This window comes from Neodiprion lecontei, chromosome 5 (assembly GCF_021901455.1).
Source record: "Neodiprion lecontei isolate iyNeoLeco1 chromosome 5, iyNeoLeco1.1, whole genome shotgun sequence".
NCBI classification, from domain to species: Eukaryota; Metazoa; Arthropoda; class Insecta; order Hymenoptera; family Diprionidae; genus Neodiprion; species Neodiprion lecontei.
Genome location: NC_060264.1, coordinates 25,928,761 through 25,949,201, shown reverse-complemented (window position 1 = coordinate 25,949,201; position 20,441 = coordinate 25,928,761). Strand labels below are relative to the sequence as shown.

Sequence of the window (20,441 nt, the reverse complement as noted above, 5' to 3'; positions counted from 1 at the left end):
TGAAAACGTCATATAGTACTCGACTTTTAAACTACAGACTTGTGAATAAGAAATATTCTTCCGCGTATCTTTTTATATCAGGTACCTCTATTCGACACACGCAAATCAGATATTTTTCTCACTTCGTTCCTTCGGAGACGTTAAAACATATTACATTATACTTATTGTACGTGTAATATTACTCAATTTGACTTATCGCTTTCATGAAAATAACTTGTGGTTTTCTCTCTCTCCATCCCTGCCAAAATTGAATTCCAGTTGTTCACGTCGGTTGTTATGGAAAAAGACTTCCAACACACCTCGAGTCTTGATTGACGAATAAAAACTTGGCTATTAATTCGTGACCCGCGTTCCGAAACCGTCGCTTCTGCGCCGACCTCTAACCCACGTAAAATCTGTACAAATATCGTTTATCACATACGACACATACATACGTGTACGTGTACCGTATGCATGCGAAGGAAAAAACCTCGGTCTCTCGCGTCAATGAACTGATATCGCAGCAAGTCTTATTATATAACAATCAGCATTGTTACCTTCGCTGGTTTTTTCCTTCCTTCTTTCTCCGTCAACTCATCACGCTTGGGCGTCTCGAGGTGTTACAAGATAACGGCCCTGCAGATATGCCAAGAACTCTTTATAGTACCGGATATTTATTATCTATTATACCTATATTAAAGAAATAAATCTGCCAATTCTTAGCTACCGATTGTGGTACACGTGCCGTAGTAAACACTCATGTGTAATATATGAATCCTTCTCTTCCTCTCTTCTCTACTCTCCGTAAAATTCGCATGGTAACCGTTTTACGAGGTGGCCGGTGAGTCAGTTGGTTCCGAATCGTGACCATTGCCACGGTCAGCCGTGTGGCGTAAAGAAAAAAAGAATAGATGAAAAAAAAAAGAAAAAAAAAACAAAGAGATATCAAAGAGCCGTGGTCCATTACTGATCGTTCGTGATTGCTGTAATGGCGTTGATGTTGAGCAACGTGAGGCAAAAAGTTAGCACAGCAAATCTCTCGATAGAGTATAAGAATCGTTCCTTTTGTCATCGTTATTATCATTATCACTATCATTATTATTATTATTATTATTATTATCGTTGCTGTTCCATACAAGGAAATCGATTTTGTCGCTAATTGTAGAGGTATGGTGATATCAGCGATCTACGCAGCTCCTCGAATCGCCTACCGGTCAACTTTTCCACAATTACCAAATGATCGTCCGGATTCTCAGAACTTTGTGAGATCTCATCATCAAGCATATAGGCATATTAGGTATTGGCTATAACGTGCAGGTGTCATTACTATACAGCGTACACCTCATACATCTGTATCGACAATGAGGAATGAATGAACGTTAAAGGATGTAACAGTTATGACTCGGTCCCCTGGTGAAAGTAATTTCTTCGTCAAACTGCAATAAAGTGCAGTTCGTTGAAAATTGCAGGAAATATTCGAACATCGTAGGAAATTGTCTAATATCGTTGTATTTTACACTGAACATTACAAATTTCTACCAAAAGTTGTAAAAATCTATTGTTTTCTATAAAACATGATTACAATTTCCGACAGGGAGAAAATAGATTTATTTTGTAGAAACTCGTGAAATTTCGTAATAAAAATAATAAGTTTTTAAAAAAAATTATGAAGATTCATCGTTTTCTATGAAATATAATTACAGTTTCAGACGCGGGCACCGTAAATTTTTTTTGTAGTAGTATTCTTAGAATTTTGTTGAATAGTACAACTTTTTATGAACCCCACGAATTTTTAAACCACCGTTAGATGTCGTGTCTATCTCACAGGGAAACCTTATGGCTGAGAATTTGAGTATACCCATCAGAATTTGGATCTACACTCGAAGACTGATCTACTAATCTTTCGAGTGTGATCCAAACGGATTTAGAAAATCTGTCACACGTTATTGACTTCACCTTGATAGGCGAATCTTATGAAAAAACTTAACAATTGTTATTTTTCTAAACCAGGAATTTCACGATATTCTACCACAATTTGTATCCATTTCAAAATTTAAATCTCAGCCATTTTCTATATAATTATCTATAAAATACGACGATAATTTGTGAAAAATTCTGATACTACTACGTTTCACAAAAAAATACGATAACCTACTAAAAATTCTACGTCAGAACTACGAAAGTCCAAATTCCGCTACTTGATTGTAAAATCAAATTCGCAGTTAGGCGTCGAAATTATTTCCACCAGGGGGTGCTCAAGACGTTATATTCGGGTTCATCTCACCTCCATGGGTCGTGCGAGATCTGCTCATTGCACAATGTTACTTTATACCGTGCGAAACGATTGGTCAGAGTCAAGGTACCTTATACGTTGGCCTAGGAAACCCAGTGACGCGGTTCCTGGTAAGATTCAGCCGTACGTGACCCTGCCCCAAAGATCAGATGTGACGTAGACGATCTCCAGACGGACGCAGCTGGGAATGAAAAAAAAAAAAAGTGATACCACATACATCGAACGGTAAGTTGACTGCGAAGATTGCCCTCGACCTTGACACAGCTTGACGCCCTCCGTCGATTCGGGATTCCGTAGGTAATTAGTATTTCGGTATAGCCGTATAGGACGACATGAAGCAGTATAAGGTCCTGTTCTGGGGGTGAATTTCCCTGCTGTAAGACCAACGGAAATTTCCTATAACATTTCTGTACCTTAGGTATTCGTATCTTTGCGCAGGCAAGATTTTAGCAGCTTGCACTGCCCGTCGAAAGTGCACTGAGAGAAATTTTTAGTTCCGATTACCGCTCAGTCCTTAAATATTTTCATTTTTTACCACAATCGAAAAATATTGTTCCAGATAGAAAATGAAAATTAGTTTTCTAACTGTTGTCGGAAAGTCTGGTATCCGTTACTATTCTTTATCATTACGATCACTGTTGCTATATTTTCTTGCAACTGTTGCGAAAATTTAACGCTCGTGCAACGATAAATTGACGTTAAAGCTTCGTTTAACTAAAAAAAGTAGAGTAAACCGAACAAACTGATATCGCGTTGCAATTACCAAAAAAGGATCGACAATAGCGGAAAATGGTTAGGCGTACCTCGTTTTTCCTAATTCCGACAATGTTGAAACAGTTTTTTTTAACGATATCTGTTTTACTGAATTTTTCTACTTACTGTAACAAATGAAATTTTTCTCATTGTGAGCACTGTGCTGCCTGTAATACGGACACGGGTATCACGTGGTGGCCACATTTCAGTTCCGTATAATACTGGGCGTAATTCATGAATGACCGACCAGCTACTACGGTTCGGATTACGTGGCGCAGATAAGCGGAATCTATTTTTATCACTTTCAAGATTCGCAGACATCTATTGTTTTATAGTCTGTACCACACATTCGTCGCGACGGGTCGTATCACTCAGACACCTTGCAATCTTCGACTCCATCGTAACCAATATTTTGCAATCAATCGTCGTACTTCGACAGGTCCTCGAAATCACGTGTCCGAATCATTCCGATCACTGGAGATATAAAATTAGAATGTCGGACATGAATATTATTGAATATGAAACGTCAAGATTCGTCGTATTTATGTAGGTTATACCTACCTGTATAACATTTGTTTCACACTAGAATCGTATCGCTGTTTTAAGTGAATAGTACATTGTGTAACGAGGAGGAAAACTCGGTCTTTTCGGACCGAGTGTAAGTTTGCAATAATCAGTCGTAGATGAGAACGCATACGAGTCGAAGACAAATATTGCAAATGCGCGAGGCGAAAAGACCGTTGACTCCTTGTTGCCCACGATTCTTTACGTAACAAGACTATGTTACGCGTTTTTTCACGCAATTGAGGTTAGGGTCGCGTAATGTCAAATTTAATCGCGGCAGCGCATGCGCGCAGTACAGAAAAGATCACTTTCAACTTCTAGGACTGAAAAATGGTCTTTTCAGTACTCCGCGCATGCGCATTCGCAGACTGACTCGACCGTTCTAGAAACGAGTACTTTGTGTACGGAAAACACGCGTGAAAAAACGCGTAAAACATGCTCGCGTTACATAAAGTCACCTTATTGACTCGTGTTTCAAAATTATACGAAAGTATGGACGGGTTGGACGCACAAAATGTTCGCCGAATCTCGGATGAGACACACGATGCATGGTCATTTTATGACGATTAGTAGACGCGCGTAATTGCCTCGGGGATAATTCGATCGTTGCACTTACGATACTGCAGGTCATCAGGCAGTGAAGAATGAATCGTGAATCGCTGACGTCATATAATATTACCACGAATTGGGCACGCCGGTTCGTAATCCGAAGCCGTGCTAATGACGCATATTTTTCAGCCGCGAAAGTTAACTTTTTCAATGAAATTTCATGCCTAAGCTATGAATACACGCTGCAATATCTTTCCGACTACGTCCTCGGCCGATCGTTCGAACTTTTAAAATCATTATCAGCGTTATTCATGAACGGCGTTGAAATCCTCAAAGACTTTGTGTCGACAGTTGATTTCGTAGTGATAAATAAAAAAAAAAAAAAAAAATAAAAAAAAAAAAATAACGAAGAAACTACAAAACACTTAGGAAACTCGTTTGTAAGTAATTCATCTTGAAAACAGATCGTGTGACGTACGCAATCAAACGAGATCCTCTTCCATAACAATTATTGTAGCAGGAGCTTTGAAACCTCTATAATATTTTTCATTCATTCCCCAAGAATGGGTATTATCTATTATTTGAACAAATTGACGTTTGTACTAATCGATCTAACATCGCATGTTCTGCACTTGGTGAAAAATAATGCCACACTTTGCATTACAATGGTAATTCTTGAACGCGAAATTATCTGGTCGTTCAGTTTGTCATACGCGAGTTTTGTTCGGAAAATCTTTATTACACGCTGACTCATTGTCAGGTTAAAATTAAAAACAATCGAAAATCATTCGACAAAGAGACCGCGGTGCATAATCGAATAAATTGCGTATCGGACGACTGCGAGCCACTGTTCCCTTGTTTATTTAAAAAAAAAAATTTAATCAGCTGTAAAAACTCAAAATCGCCGGCTGTGTTTGAAACGGACGTGAAATTTCTGTTTATTTGCATACGGGCGTATTTTGAAAATAAACGTGGTGTCATTCTAAGAATAATTCTAAAAATATAAGTCATTGTATGTCGAAAATAAAATTTCTTGAAACTCGATCGTTCTTGACGTCTTTGATAAATTACCGCGTACAATTCGCAACATATAATACCTATTGTTATAATTATTTTATCTATGAAGTGCCACTTGAGGCCTAACTTCGATCGTTATCGACTAGCAATAAATCGCTTCACCCATGTCTAAAAGTATACTTAGTAAATACCCTGCAGCAATGATGAAATATTCCGATGTATGAAATACACTGTATTCAGACCCGGCAAACGGTTTCATTTCTGACGTGACGTCATTGCTCGTCTGACGTAACACGGTGACGTTGCGCTGGCTAATCTTAGTTTTAACCAGCGTGTTCTCAATCCTGCGAATTGATAAGGTAAAATACTTGCATATTTCAGCGACGTGATTTATCATTTTAGGAAAGAACATTAATATTCCGTTGAATTCTCTTTAAGGTCAGCGGAAAGTACGATTGAAACCTTGTACGAAAATTGTAAGTATCACTATCCTATATATCGTATACAAAACACTGCGGACATAATTATACCCTTGATAAATTAGTTGTAAAAAATTTCTCACCATCTGCGCGATAGCGATCGTTATCCGGTGAATATAAACGATTTATAACTCGTATCGTATGCCCCTTTTAACATTGTCATACGTAAAAACATTGCGCTGTCAGTTATAATTATACATTGGTATGGATATAAAGTATAACGTATATGTATCATCTATATATTTATTAACAAACAACACATTTTATCGACTGACCATCCGACGCTCGGAGGTTATTAGAGTCGATAGGTCTGCCTTATAATACCCAAGTCTGAGGCATCGTCATTATCGGAAAACGACGACGGCTGCGAAGCACTCCAATCAACGTGACGAAGAAAAAATTCTTGTATACATACGTACAAAAATATACATATGGGGAATTCCATTCGAACCTGACCTCGCCATACCAGATTTTGTTTAAAACATTTTTTAATATTGTCCCAACTCTGATAGAGTACCCCGAACTTTTTCACTTGTTTTTTATTCAGCTGCTCAGTTATTTTTAAATATATTTGGAACTGTATTTTCTGTTCCAAACATTTCAAAACCGGGTTCGTGATGGCGTGAGGTTTTTTTCATTTTATTTTTAGCTCTTTCAATTATTTTGATCAACTGAAACATGGTTTGAACGGTCTGATAATTCCCATTTACATCTAAATTCCCGAAAAATTGTCGTAACTTATATTTTTCACTTGGAACATTTCTAGACCGATTCGATTATGGAGCGATTCTAGTCTTTTTTTTTTTTTGGCACGTTCAGTTTTTTTTTCATCATCTTCATAATGAAACCGGTCAAGAAATGTTCCAAGTGAAAAATATAAGTTTTGAGAATTTTCAGACCGTTCAAACGTTATTTTAGTTGAGCAAAAAAATTAAGAGGGCAAAAAAAAAAAATAAAAAAAATCAGCCGATCGTGTTTACAGTTTTTAAGAATATCCAGAGATTTTTCTAAAACGGTCCATTTTAAAATTACTCAGAATATTTAAAAATAATTAACTATCTGAGTAAAAATTCTGAAAAAATTCAGGGTACTCTTTTACAGTTGGGAGAGTTGCAGAAATTTTCTTAAACAAAATCGTCAATGGCGGGAGTCAGACGTTGGTTGCATTCGCATGGAATTCCCCATATATATGTTAGACTGGAGGATCGCCAACTTATCGCAATTACTGAAAACGACGATTATTACTCAACGAAAGCATGTAGGATGTGTCGAAATTATCACTGTACACAAAGCGTCCATCGGTGAACGAATTAGCGTACCTCGGTTCGAAGGCTGGAGATTGTTTTCCATAATGCATGTGCCTATTGCTTTACCAATGTGTATTGTGTAGGTGCTTTAACCCTCATCGCCGGAAGCGGAAGTCACTTTGGCATATGTATCACGTATGTGTATCGATCAGTTTTTTCGATCAAGATTATTACTGCACGCCTTTCACCTCTAAACAAGGATATTATGATCTTTCCGCCACGCTATACGGATCGGCCAGGCAAACGTTTAATTCGATTCAATATTCACTGCCCGAAATTAGGTAGATACATCTGAAATTTTCTCATTCATCGCTCATACAGAGATCGATTTTTTAAACGTACATACAGAAATAGACGTGTTTATATAGGTTAATTTGCAACTTGAGTAAAAAAATCATTTCATCGATTCGCTATACCCTCCTTTTTTTTCAAATTTCAATTTCAAAAAAATTGTAATGAATTTTGGAATTTTTTTTTTTTTTAAATCTCGAAAAAATCTCTGTACAACGTTCGATCTTCCCATCAAATTTTGGTTCTAGAATAAACATTTTTACCAGAGTTATTACAGATATATTTTCACAAGTCATATTTAGCGTAATAATATATGTATAAAACTACAACGACGGAAGGTTGAGGACTGATATTTTATTTTTTTTATCGTTAATACGTCGCCAACCGATTGATCTATCGTGAAAAGTTTGATCGGCAGTAACAATAAGCTGTCATACAAATATACGTTTATCTCTATCGCAAGATTGTTGACCGGGAGTGTATAGCGTCTAAATTTCCGCTGCTGTATGAAATCTCGAAGAATGTCACGTGCAAAATATACCGATAGCGACGATGATTGAGATTTCGCTCGAATCTGTTCAAGGATATCAAATTTCCTACAGAGATTTGGCAATGATAATTACACATAAGTGTGTATACGTAGGCATATTATCTGGGGCACACATGTTGGGTATATAAATAAATACAGTATAATATGATGTAATAAAGACGAGTCGAAACGTCGAGATTCTCCCCCACGCAGTTCTACGCATGGTATACTTGTAGTATAATCTCACCGATATTGCGTCTACGTTGAATGGCCAGTTCCGATTGATCCTTTGATGAAGTTCATTACCCGAAATCTGCACCGGCAGCCGCTACGCCTAATACCCGATTGCTAATTACCGCGGCATATTCTCTGATCAAGGCGATTAAACTACGCCTTCTCATTCTCCCACCGAATTTGTACCATGGTATTTATACCCATCGATATTTAAGCGTGACAGGTAAAGCCTTATATCAGCGTCGTTTAATCCGTGTAACAGGCCAATCGTATCTTTGTAGCATACGTCATAATTACATTGTAGATGATGATGCAACTTTATCAATCGTTTCCAATTTTCGTTTCGATCGGATTTTTTCAATTCGACATTGATCTTGTCCGATTAATGACAGGTAATACTGAAAATTCATCGTTCCAAGAAAAACCAGTTTCTTGTACAATTCATGATTCGAGTTATAAGAATTGTTCGTATTCCCCAATCAGAAATACGTAATAAGGATGATTATGAGAATTGATTGTACCGTATATGCTCTACAGTCGATTCACAGAATCTTCTCGCGTCTGTTCACATATGCTTGTCACATACTTTCGTATAAAAATTTCTTTTCTTCTTAGCCAGAGTTCGTGAATTCACCATAAATAAAAAAAAAGCGCGTCCTAAAGTCAAAACGTACGTTGCCAATAATAATAATTTAACGTTATATTTTAAAAGTCTACGTAAGACGTGTTACGTACTTTCCTAAATTAGATGTGTCCCCAAGTAAACGTACAAAAAGAAAGAAAGAAAGAGAAAACAATCGTAAAACATATTGTCGGAAATCCGAATTTCAACATGTTCATTTTTTTTATTTTTTTTATTTTTCAAACATTGCGCCGAGAGACTCGCTCACAGTGTTGTTCATGCGCGCAATGTTTTATTTAAATAAAACAATACCCGGATAAAGTTCGACGGTAAATGAAAAATAAAAATCAACCCTCAATTGCGACGACAATTCTATTTTACACACGTAACTTCATGCAGCACGGAATTACACGCGGATCATCGTCCGTATTACGTATCGTGTACATAACTGTACGTGTGCATGGTGAAAATCGATGGAGTTGAAGGGAACTAGAGGTAAAAAGAAAAAGAGACGGGCACAGAATTAGGGGAGAAATGAAAGAAAAGAGAAAAATCTTACAGATGGATATCAGCTGTCGAGAGTCGTGAGGAATGAGGCTGAGAAGAAGGGCGCGTAATCGGAGTAACGAAATTATCATTAAAGATACGTAATTATATATATATATATAAGCTACGCTGTAATATTCAAAAAGGTCAAATTATAGGTAATTCAACTTTTAACAGGCTGTAACTTTGACACAGTTAGTTTTACGAAATTTTAACAAGAGACCTTTTTTGTAGAGCATTCAATTTCCTACAGAAATGTGTCTTTAGATTTTTTGTACGACGCTTCGTTAGCTAGTTATAAAAACTAGAAGAAGCAAACAACATTTATCCTACGTTATTCTTATGGAAAATCGAAAAGTACGATGTGCCACTCCTTAATATTAATATTAAAATCTTAAATTTTAACTGGTGTCTTTGTATACCTGAATGAAACTTTTGAACCTGTTTGGAAAGAAAAAAAAAAAAAATACAAATTTTCCGAGTCACCCTAACATATATACTCTGTTACTATCATTCATTCGTCTGATTGTTATTACGTTATTTATTATAATTTATTTTTACTGCTTGAATTATTTCATTCGTTTCATCTTTTGTGCCCATGAATTTACTTACAAAATCATTCTCTATATCGTATTTTTTTACCGAGGTCCTTGGGGAGTTTCACTCCAGGATCGAATAAATGACTTTCTTTCTCTCCCTCTCTCCCTCTCTCATACAGACCGCGGAGGGAGAAGAACGTGAGTAACAATTGTCGAGTGGTAAGCGAACGGCGAGGGACGAGAAAGGGGGGAAGAGAAGGAGCGGTTCTTATCTCCACCCGTTCTCTTTATATTACAACGCGGAAGACCACGCCGTCAGCATCAGTTACTTACGAACTCGCGTACCGCATAGTCGTCAGCAGGCAGTTGTCGGCCTTCAAGCTGAACGGGCTCTGTTCCCGCCGAGCTTTCAAAAGCACGTAGCATTAAATACATCGATTTCGTCGTTACACGTTGCAGTGTCGCGTATCAATTGGAAGAGAAATAAGGGGGATAATTGGACAGCTGAACAAAAAGAAGAAGAAGAAAAAAAAAAAACTAGTAAATTTTCACACAAAACATTGCAGTGAACAAGGACACCCTAAACGTGCCGGTGCTTTTCTTTATTCCTCTTATTATACCATACCGATTTGAACAAGACACTCGTCTGATTCGGACCGGATTGTTATTGTTTTCTTGTTCGCAAGTCGTGACTGTATTGTTCGTTTCGGAACAGTTTTAGAAACAGTGAAAGGAAATCATGATTTTCTCGGTCAAGTGTTTCTTCTTATGTTTCGTGGCGTTTGTTGTTTTACCGACGTATGGACGGAGCGAAGCTTTTCTCACAGCACCGTTACCAGGTAATTAAATTACGCCATTGCAATTCCTGTGCGTGCGTGTGTGTGTGTGTGTGTGCATAAATATAAATAGGTAAAGGAGTACGGGTTGAATTTCAAATGTACGCGATACCTACTAGCGTTGAACGTGCTTGCCTTTGTTCGATAATACTTGTGGCAGTGGAAATTGATATCGGAGTGTTTACTTGGGGGCTGCACGATTCTCTTCTTTCATTTCTCCTCTCTTTTTCTTATTCTCACAGTCTTCCGTTACACTGCTCGAAATCAGGTGTTGTACGCATCTCTATATCTATGTAGTTATGTACTCCATCTATCAGTAAAATGAATTAATGCCTTAAACTTCCGGCTAACTTGTTGTCGGTGCGAAAAAAAAAATGCGAGTTTAATTCTATACGAATTATGTGACAATGACTCCCAAACTCTCACGTCGGGTGCATCGCCAGTCATTGTCACATAATTCGCATAGAATAGAACTCACATTTTGTTTCGGACCGATAAGTTAGCCGAAAGGTTAAGGCGTTAATGAATATTGTACCGTGCAATGTATAACATACACGTAGATCCTGGAGAACAACGGAATGAGATGATGAACTAAAGAAAAGAAAAAAAAAACAATTGAATTTATTCACAACACTTTAGTTAATCATCATATATGATGATAGTAATTTGTCAAACCTGCTATCAAATATATGCATTCGGAATGTATGTATACAAAATGAAATATCATTATAATGCGCATAATATTTATCAAGAAAATTAAGAGATTAACGTTTCGGCTTGGCATGTACAATGTGTAATACTATGTCAGCATGCGATTTCACGCGGCAAAAACAGCTCTCTTGCCGTGACCTTTGCAGCGTTGTAAACTTTCATCGAAGCTTGTTAATCCGACGATATTGTTAGATATTATAGGAGTACATGGGACGGTTAATTTCTGACATATACCTGCTGCCAAATTAGGTAGAAATACATAGACTTTTCTTTCTCTAATTCTGTCCACTTTTTTCAACTTAATTATACCTGTTATACTAGCGAAAAAAGTCGTCTCTGCGCAAATACATCGCTAACGAATAATTAAATCGTTTTATTGCAAAGTTTAAAATTATACTACACATACCGCGTGGGTGGAATTATATCTATTGATTTTCAATCGCAGTTAACTGTGAATTTTTTCACGTTATGCTAATTCGTACCTGTAAAGTATAATTATTATAGAAAGGTTTAGAATCAAAGTTGAAATTCGTTGTACATACAGCTGTAATGTACGTAATGTAAATCAGAGCAAACGCGCGTATTTTTACGCGTCTCATTTATATGTAGATTAGTATGCGAATATATATATATATACTATTTTCCGTGGAAATTCAATTATCCATTCTTTTTTTATACGAAAACAAGTCGCGCATACATTGTGTGAAAACCTTATGGGAAAAATTAGGTGTGAGTTTTCTTCGAGTTTTCTATATATCAGATATACACACGATGCTCAACTTGCTGTATTTACTCAGGCGTGTATAATATAATAATTTATGCACGTATACCGTATTATAGGTGACTTATTACGGGTACATGCATAACATACGTATAAGTGATTGCGTCACGCGTATCATGCTCCGAAGTGGCACAACTTGAGAACGAAGAATAATAGAAGAAACTAATAGAAGGCGAACTATCACAAGAAGCATAAGAAAAAGAGTTAGGATCAAGCAAAAACCGTAATAGGAAATTAATAACGACAGAAAAAAGAACACGGTAAAAAAGTAAAAATCACGACGAAAAAAACATTCCCCTTAACAAAAAAAAAAAAATAAAAAATATTACCTACGATAAAAAAATAACGAAGCAAAGATTACCATAATAGTCGCATGGCTTCCAGGTAATTGAACGCTACTTGTTACGTCACTTGTTTATCCTATAGTCTTCGGGTGATTTAATTAGTAGCCATTAAAAAGAAAGATCTCGTACAGTTGTCGTCTCTCTTTAACTTTTTCACGGTTGAGTAGCACGACGTTTTCTGGCATATTACACCTTATTATGCCTATACGTGTAAAGCGTGTAAATACATACATTTATACGTATACATGCACACAATTTCCAGGCGCATGCGTATGCGTACACATATATCTTTAGTGCCGAAATATCGGTTCATCCAGATTTCCGCCGGTAGGTACAGGTGTATAATGTAGAACGCGGTGATTCATGTCCTTTGTCGAAAGAAAGAAAAGGATTGAAAACATCAGGAAATATTTGAAGAAGCATAGCACGCAGAATGTATAAATCAGAATATAATGATAAATCATTGAGGGAACAGCTACATGATGTATTTCACTTCAATATTATTGTCATTATGTATAATTAAGCTAACGCCGACTGTGTAATACCGTTGATCGCAATGGTTCGAAGTCTCTCTATGCGGGGCTGAATGGTGCATGGTTGAAACTGGTTAGCCGAGTGAAAAAGAACCTGCAAGAAACGATAAGATGGAGAAAGAAGTAAAACATTCCAATTAGTATTCTGCAAGTACCACGTTGAATTCGCAATGCCTCCAGAAATAGATACCGCAGGTGTATAGCGGACCGGTTCGCCGCAAAGTGGAAGGGAGGCATAATGTGTACTGCATACAACACCCCCTGTTATATTATGTGCAGAAATAATGTATGTCATAAGTGTGTTGTATGCACATTGTATTAGCGGATCTAAACGTATCCATTGCATGCACCATGATCACGACACAGCGAATTACGAGCCTGATAAGCGACTTGTGTAATTTCTGCGAAGCAGTTTAACAGTTTATCGAATTCCCGTCATCATTGTTTGTAATCCGCGATGCTTTTTCACGGAAAAATTTCTTGTCAGTGGAATCGCGTTGACTCAACAGACCGAAACGTTTCTTATGTGATAAAATTGCTATTACTATGAAAATTGAATTGTTCAACGAATTTTCATATAAGGTGTTATGATGCAGTGCGGATAATAAAATTAACGAGATAACTTTTTCACAGTCGTAAACTTGACGCTGTACTTACAACCGACAATATTAACTTCTTGCATTTCTCGACAAATTGTCATTCGGTATTATCAGCCCATTTTATCTCGTTTCCTATTTTAAACAATCATAGGTCATACAAACGCTGATGCGCCGATCGTTCTGTGATACGTATGAAAAAGATTACAGACCGACGAACGAGTGGCACCCGTCACCCGTGTTGGTTGAGAACTTAGTTTTTGTGTATGATATGGTAAATTACTTCTATCGCGAGAGAGCAGCAGCGACCGCGCCACCTAATGACCACCGCCCAAACCGAAGTAAAATATTGCTACAAGAGGCGGAACTCTCGTCGAAGATTGTAAACCAGTGATCAAATTTAACGTCTCATGTGTCCGATCGAGGTTGGCGAAACAGAGTTGTACTAATTTACTCTACGTGAGTGGCTGCACGGCATTCGTAATATCGCCATGTCATGTGGTCCAGCCCACGTCCAGAACTGGTTATTCTAACAGGCACATGGAGCTGTAATCACGTTGACTCCGTACGACGGCTACGTGCATCGAAACACGTGAGCTGGTAGCGTACAAAATGTATAACCCGAGCGCCTCGGGGCTATCAGGGTCCCTCAAAGGCGTCTGGCATTGAACGAACCGCGTTTATAGGCATATTCGTGCATACGTAGTCAGTCGAATGGGTCACGTTGGAACAGAGAAAGCAAATGGTCCCGCGCCCTCAGTCGGGTTTCTGCCTTTCTCTGTTACGCGGCGACCTTCGGCTTCCGTCGAACAAAAGGCTCGTCCGCCCCTTAATTATTTCCGCGAAACAATCGTCTTTTCACACATGCGTCGATAAAAGAAACCTCATCCATACATTGCAGTTATCCACTGTAATTTGTCTTCACCTTGAACCGTAGTGTGCGTCGTATCTCAGTTGCTGCAATCAAATTCATTGTACTCTTTATTCGGGTCCGGCCTGTATCAATCGACGCTTTGCAATATGGCGGCGAACAGAACGATCAGCTGATCGGTTGAGAGAAATACCGAGGCACGGCGAAACTCTCGCAAGATCTTAGGCTATCGTTAGATCACGTCGAGTTGATGTACAGTGCAAGATAGGATACGAAACGACTATGCTGCGGAGTTGACAACTTTTTGCAATCTCACCTGATGTTTTCCCTTTTACGAAAGGCAAAGAAAAAGGGGGAGAATGAAGGCGCGCCTGGGAATCGAGTCGATAATACGTAATAGTTAAATTGCTTCGGCAGTCAAGACTTTGGAATGTCCATCATGGAGTATGTATATAATTTCCATTAACGAGGTGGGGCTGACTGTCCAATCGTTGAACAGGTCACAGCAACGTCCTTGATAGGTTATTCCCGCGGTTCTTGGTTCTTTCGACGTGTTTACGAGTTATGTGTGCGCGTGTAGCGTTTACGCATGTATGTGGGCATGAATATGTTATTGATAAAAACCTGTTTCTGTATGTCCAGCTTACGCACGAGGATTGGCGGCTTATGACGTCACTGAGACCAATCGGCGAGCGGAGATTCTCCAGCGTCTCGACGAAGACGAAGGCAACGACGTCGACGACGACGACGATGACAACGACGACTCAATTCTGAAAAACACGGTCAACGGGCGAACCGTCGAGCAACGTGGAAGTTCCATTTACGTTATAGAGTTCGAATCTGAAACCGACGATGTCAAAGATGCGTTGGCGAACAACACAACTGGTACGTTTTATCATTTTTAATTCGAATACGGCGTTGGCCTGCAGGATTAAGAGGTGCTTCCATCTGAATGCTGAATCACGTGCCTGCTAGACGTTGAAAGCTTGCACTGAATTCGCCCTATCTCCGCACCTCCAGACGGCACGATTCGGCACGAACGCTAACTCTGAATAACGAAAACGAGGGCCCTCAATATACTCAAGGATCGTTCTCTGATCGGTGCAGGCTGTCAGCTTGCACAACGAATCGATCACAATTACAGCCGAGTTGCGATTTTCATCATTGAGAATTAACTTTCTCGAATGAATTTTCACTGTTTCGTCATCGTCTGTTATGCCGAGAAACTGTATAACAACTTTTCATTCAACATACTGCATACAAGTCTCCACTCCCTTTGGATCGCCGTGCGTTAGTTGGTACGACCATTTGCTGCTTGCGGTCACCATGGTTCAGAGGAAATAGACATTTCCACTCACTAGATATCCATTGATCACCGGAAACTGGTTATTAGATCCCCACATCCGGCATACAGTCACGATGGGTAACTGTGCAGTCATAATCTACTGGTCTACAAATTTTATTGTCTGCAGTTTCGTTCATTGATCGGTTGAGCGGTTCTTAAGACATTGTCTCTCGCAGAGTTGCGCAATTGCTGCAGAAACTTTCAACATTTGTAAATGCAGAAGGAGGCTGTATTCAATCGATTCTTACAATCTGTAGTTGGGTTCGATTATAAAAATTTCTTTTCTTGTATACGTACACGTCAAGGAAATTTTTTACTCGTTGAATCAAGATCTATGTTGACGCAAATACGCTCTCATGTCCTCGCGCGTACTTGAAACGAGTAGCGTATAATACCTACGCGTTATTCAAGGTCAATAGTTCCCGTGGCTTACTTATATTTTATGTTAGAAAATTTTTAATTTATGTAAATTATTGTTACGTCATCCGCGACGCTTTTTGCATAGACGATTATGTCGAGCTACAGATTACATCAATGAAAGTAATGGAAGAAAAAATATAAGATATGTAATTGCAGAAGCCTTTAAAAATGATGAAAAGTAGTATATTCTCTTATAATCCTAATTTTGCTGAATATAGCGCAGATATCATTTTCATTACGCGGGTAAAAATAGGCAGTGTTGGATAAAATTTATAACGCTGTATCACGAAACAAACAAACATTAAAAAAAAAGTAGATGGTACTGGGAAAAACCCCGCACGAGCACGCGAGAATCCTCAATCTTGAATTCTGAAAAAAAAGCAAACACACCTATATATCTCATTCCAGGTTCTGCAGTAGCATTATTAATCGGCCTACGAGCTTCTCGGAGGGAGGGATTTACACTTGAGCAAACACCGTGACATACGTATTTGCAAGGGATATTTTAAAGCACAACGACATTTATTGTCGCTCACCATGCTGCAAAGGCGCAAATATTAAACTTGCGGTTTCATTTATGTCAACGTCGCGCGATATAAAAGAAAATATACAATGTCGAGGTGACTGCCGCACACGCGCGGCACTTATCAGTATAAATATCACACTTTCACAGGCTTAGTCCTTGTGAAAATCCTCATTGCGCAGACAACAATTGTGCACGTAAAGAAATCGATGGCTAAGATCAACAGAACCCCATATCTGAATTTGGTACAATAACATCGTACATCAGCATTTCGTTCAAAAACTACGTACGTCCTCGGAGATCACTTTGAACATACGATGTTATTGAATCACTCTCTAAATTCGAACCAGTAAAAATTTAGTGCATACGCACTGACGATTCAGTGAATTTTCACTGATATTTCACTGATTTTCAGTGTATTCCGGGGGTGTGTTCCGAAATTAACTGGCACCGCTAAAAAGTCCCTAGGACATAAGCAGAGTTTCTCACGAACTCGGCAGCGCAAAAGAGATCAAATATTGTTGACAGCACTGCGATCTAATATCGGAACGCACCCCGGGTTATTTCCATGATGCTGCCCATGGGCACCCCTAATTTTAGGCAAATCAGGGTACAAGTCCACTCCGAACATCTCCCATCAGCTTTTTTGCCGGGGCAAGATCAGCCACGTGCTAACAAAAGACCAACGGAGCTGCTCAGAGTGGGCTTGTACCCTCATTTGCCTAAAATTAGGGGTCCTCGTGGGGCGCAACATATTTACATGATTCATATTTCGAGAGGACATTCTGGATTGGGGTTCTGTTGAACCAAATTCTGAAATGGGGATTTTCGATATCAGCCGTCGAAATGCAGCAGGAAACGAGGACAGCAAACTCCAGTATAGTAAAGTGTTTAAACGATCGTTATTTCGATATTTTCAGAGAGCGTCCAGGCAACGAGCAACAACCCTCTGGATCCCTGGTCGATCGTCTGGTACATCGGATCCTTCGGAGGCCTTGTGGCGTTCTTCCTCGTCGTTAGCTGTTCGGAATGGTGTTGTCGCCGCGGGGCCCGCCCGATGGGCATCACGTACACCCAGCCCGGTGAACCGGACAGCACGTCCTCCGGGGTCCAAGACGCGCCTCCCCCGCCTTATCACCTCTTCGCACCGCCGCCGTACGACTCGATATATTACGGCGGTATCACGGATAAGACCTCGGGCGAGAAATTGGACATATTCGTGATCGCGGTGCCGCAGGTTCACGGGGCACCGCCGAGGCAAACGGACACTTAGTGACTCGTCGAGGATAATCTCGTCGCCTATGGCGAGGCGATTTTTCATACTGACCCTGACCGGGGTTTGACCATATCCTCCACCCTGCGGACGGGCGATCGGGAACTTTGATGAATTTGCCAGCGAGGATCCTTCGGGAATATTCAAGTCTTCTACCCGTTCTTGATCGAACGCGAGATGATGAAGACGCGGAGGTACCTATGTTTGTGTCGAGATGTTGCAGCAGTCGAGTTAATTGAACGCAGTTCGTAGCGAGAGAAGAGCGGATGTCGAAGATTTTGATTATTGAGTAATTTAATCAATGACGAAGTGTATCTTGAGCAAATTCTTACCAAGCTGGGTATAACACCTGCAGTGGTTGTGTTATCGAAGAAACTAGTTGTACCTGTTCGTATACAGTGATGAAATTCCTGGATCCAATCGTAGGATAGGCCTATGTGTATATATGTGTATACATATATTATAGATAGTTAGGTATACAAACGTATAATGATTTACTAAAAGTAGTATGATACTCGATTGTATAGTATATCAATATCCTAAAATTGACGAAGGTATAGTACAATTCTGGATTTTATTGTGAGATATAGGTATAATACTACGCGAGCAAAGTGGCGTTAGATCAATTCCTATATATCAATTCAGTTTAATTAATCGAGAACATCGGACGTTGTTCGTGTACTATAACAGTCGTATAAACGGAATGTATGCGTATATATACATATATTGAAACACGTTGAACACACACTTTTTATAACCCTCCTAATGCCTGCCGTGAAACTTATATACTGCCATAAACAGCCAACGTGTGAACGGAAATAATTTTCGTTGGGGCTAATAAATGTTATACGTATTACCGCAATAAACAATTGTGTGATCGAACGGGAAAATCGAACACACCTTTCTCGGAGCATAACGATTTTTTTTCGTTTTTTTTTTCTCTCCTTTTCTAAAACAACCGACCTTCGACGTCGTCGCGCGTGTCAAAAAACGTTGGCAAGGGCCTCGTTGAATACCGTAATGTACGTATGCATACAGATTGGCATATCTATGCATATAAAACGGACTCGAACGAGATTGAACAGAGTTGTATAATGTGATGCGAAATGATTGATTCTGTCTTTGGGTAATAAGAGGGAAAAAATGAATTCTCATTTCGCATTGCGTACATTTTCACAAATATCTGACGAATTGATTAATCTGTTCTTTAAATATCGAGGATACAGTTTCATCATTCGATCGCATCTTTGATGTTTGTAATACGTTGACGTTCAAACTATTTGTCTGTGAAACACTTTGAAAAAAAAACACACATTCTTGTTAGAAAGTGTTTACGATGGAAAAATATCTTCAAAAAATATTTTTTCTGTGTTCCCCTCGAGCTAAATCTTTTTTGCCTCCTCAAGTAAACAATCGTTACGAATTCATGAATTGATATCTCATTTCATGATCTGTTTGATATCGATAAGTGGATGACGAAAACAATGTTTTTTTGCAAGAATTTTTGTTCGCGGATGGTTTTCAACGCATGTATGAATTATACATAGATTATGTTACGAAAATCATTGAGGAAGGCTCGAAGGGTTGTAAAAAATATTGCTCTCACTTTGCGAGAGCTGAGACTCAGAATTTTGTGTATTATTTACTTAGATTTCGAATTCAATTTACTTTTTTACGCACGCTCGTAAATGCTGTGAGAAGTGTCAAAAAATAATATTAAACTTTGATTGTACCCTAATAACAACGAATTATTGCCATAACGATTTAATTTGTAATTTTAGGTAAACACATTTATCGTTTGTGATGTAGTATATTACAATCGTTGAGCAGCCTTGCAAAGTATGTCGCGATTTGATCTCAACTAGTCATTGAAATTATATATAATAATTGTGGTTATATTTGCTCCGATACAAGGATAGTTTAAAGGAAGTTGAAAAAAATATATATATATTCTGTAACTTACCCAAATTATTAAGAGAACGTTGTTTCATACATAGACAGTCTAATGTAAAATAACGCAATCATTTTTCTGTCTATCATAATAATGCTAAACAAATTTGTGATTGAGTTACGCCGATAAATGAATTTAATGTACATACATATATATCTGTGTATATATTAGTTTGTCTTAAATAACGTTTAAAACGCGTTTATAAATATGTCGTTCTCAATTAGTCGTTAGTAACTATTTTTCGATCCTTCATATAATAGTAATAATAATTATCATGAGGGCGATGACAATAATCATAATGATAATGATACTAAGTCTAATCGTATTAAGTAGCTAATAATTTATGTATGAATCGTAACGTATTTTCTTAAACGATACTCCGATCTAACAAGTGTTAAACCCAATATACGGGGCGACTTTAGTCGCTATTTATTTTTTTATACTTTTATACACTCTGTTTACGGTAAGCATCGTTGTTGTAAATTGAAACGCAGCTTATAAATGGGACAACAATTCAATACGGTACATAACATCAATCATTTTACCCGTATCCCT

The 20,441-nt window shown here is 38.4% G+C and overlaps 1 protein-coding gene across 1 annotated transcript; it reads left to right on the top strand.

The window, feature by feature from the left end:
- The first annotated feature begins 10,010 nt into the window (after window positions 1-10,010).
- On the top strand, window positions 10,011-20,404 carry LOC107225300. The gene is made up of 3 exons (XM_015665725.2): window positions 10,011-10,541; window positions 15,017-15,259; window positions 17,583-20,404. The coding sequence occupies exons 1-3, from the start codon at window positions 10,442-10,444 to the stop codon at window positions 17,933-17,935; spliced, it is 696 nt and encodes a 231-aa protein (XP_015521211.1). The 5' UTR covers window positions 10,011-10,441; the 3' UTR covers window positions 17,936-20,404.
- The last annotated feature ends 37 nt before the right edge of the window (window positions 20,405-20,441 follow it).

What these genes read in the sequence shown, in the direction of transcription:
- LOC107225300 (XM_015665725.2), top strand. Translation starts at nt 10,442, where the DNA reads ATGATTTTCTCGGTCAAGTGTTTCTTCTTATGTTTCGTGGCGTTTGTT. An exon ending in TCTCACAGCACCGTTACCAG is followed by an intron (nt 10,542 to 15,016) that starts GTAATTAAATTA and finishes CTGTATGTCCAG; the next exon opens with CTTACGCACGAGGATTGGCG. An exon ending in GTTGGCGAACAACACAACTG is followed by an intron (nt 15,260 to 17,582) that starts GTACGTTTTATC and finishes CGATATTTTCAG; the next exon opens with AGAGCGTCCAGGCAACGAGC.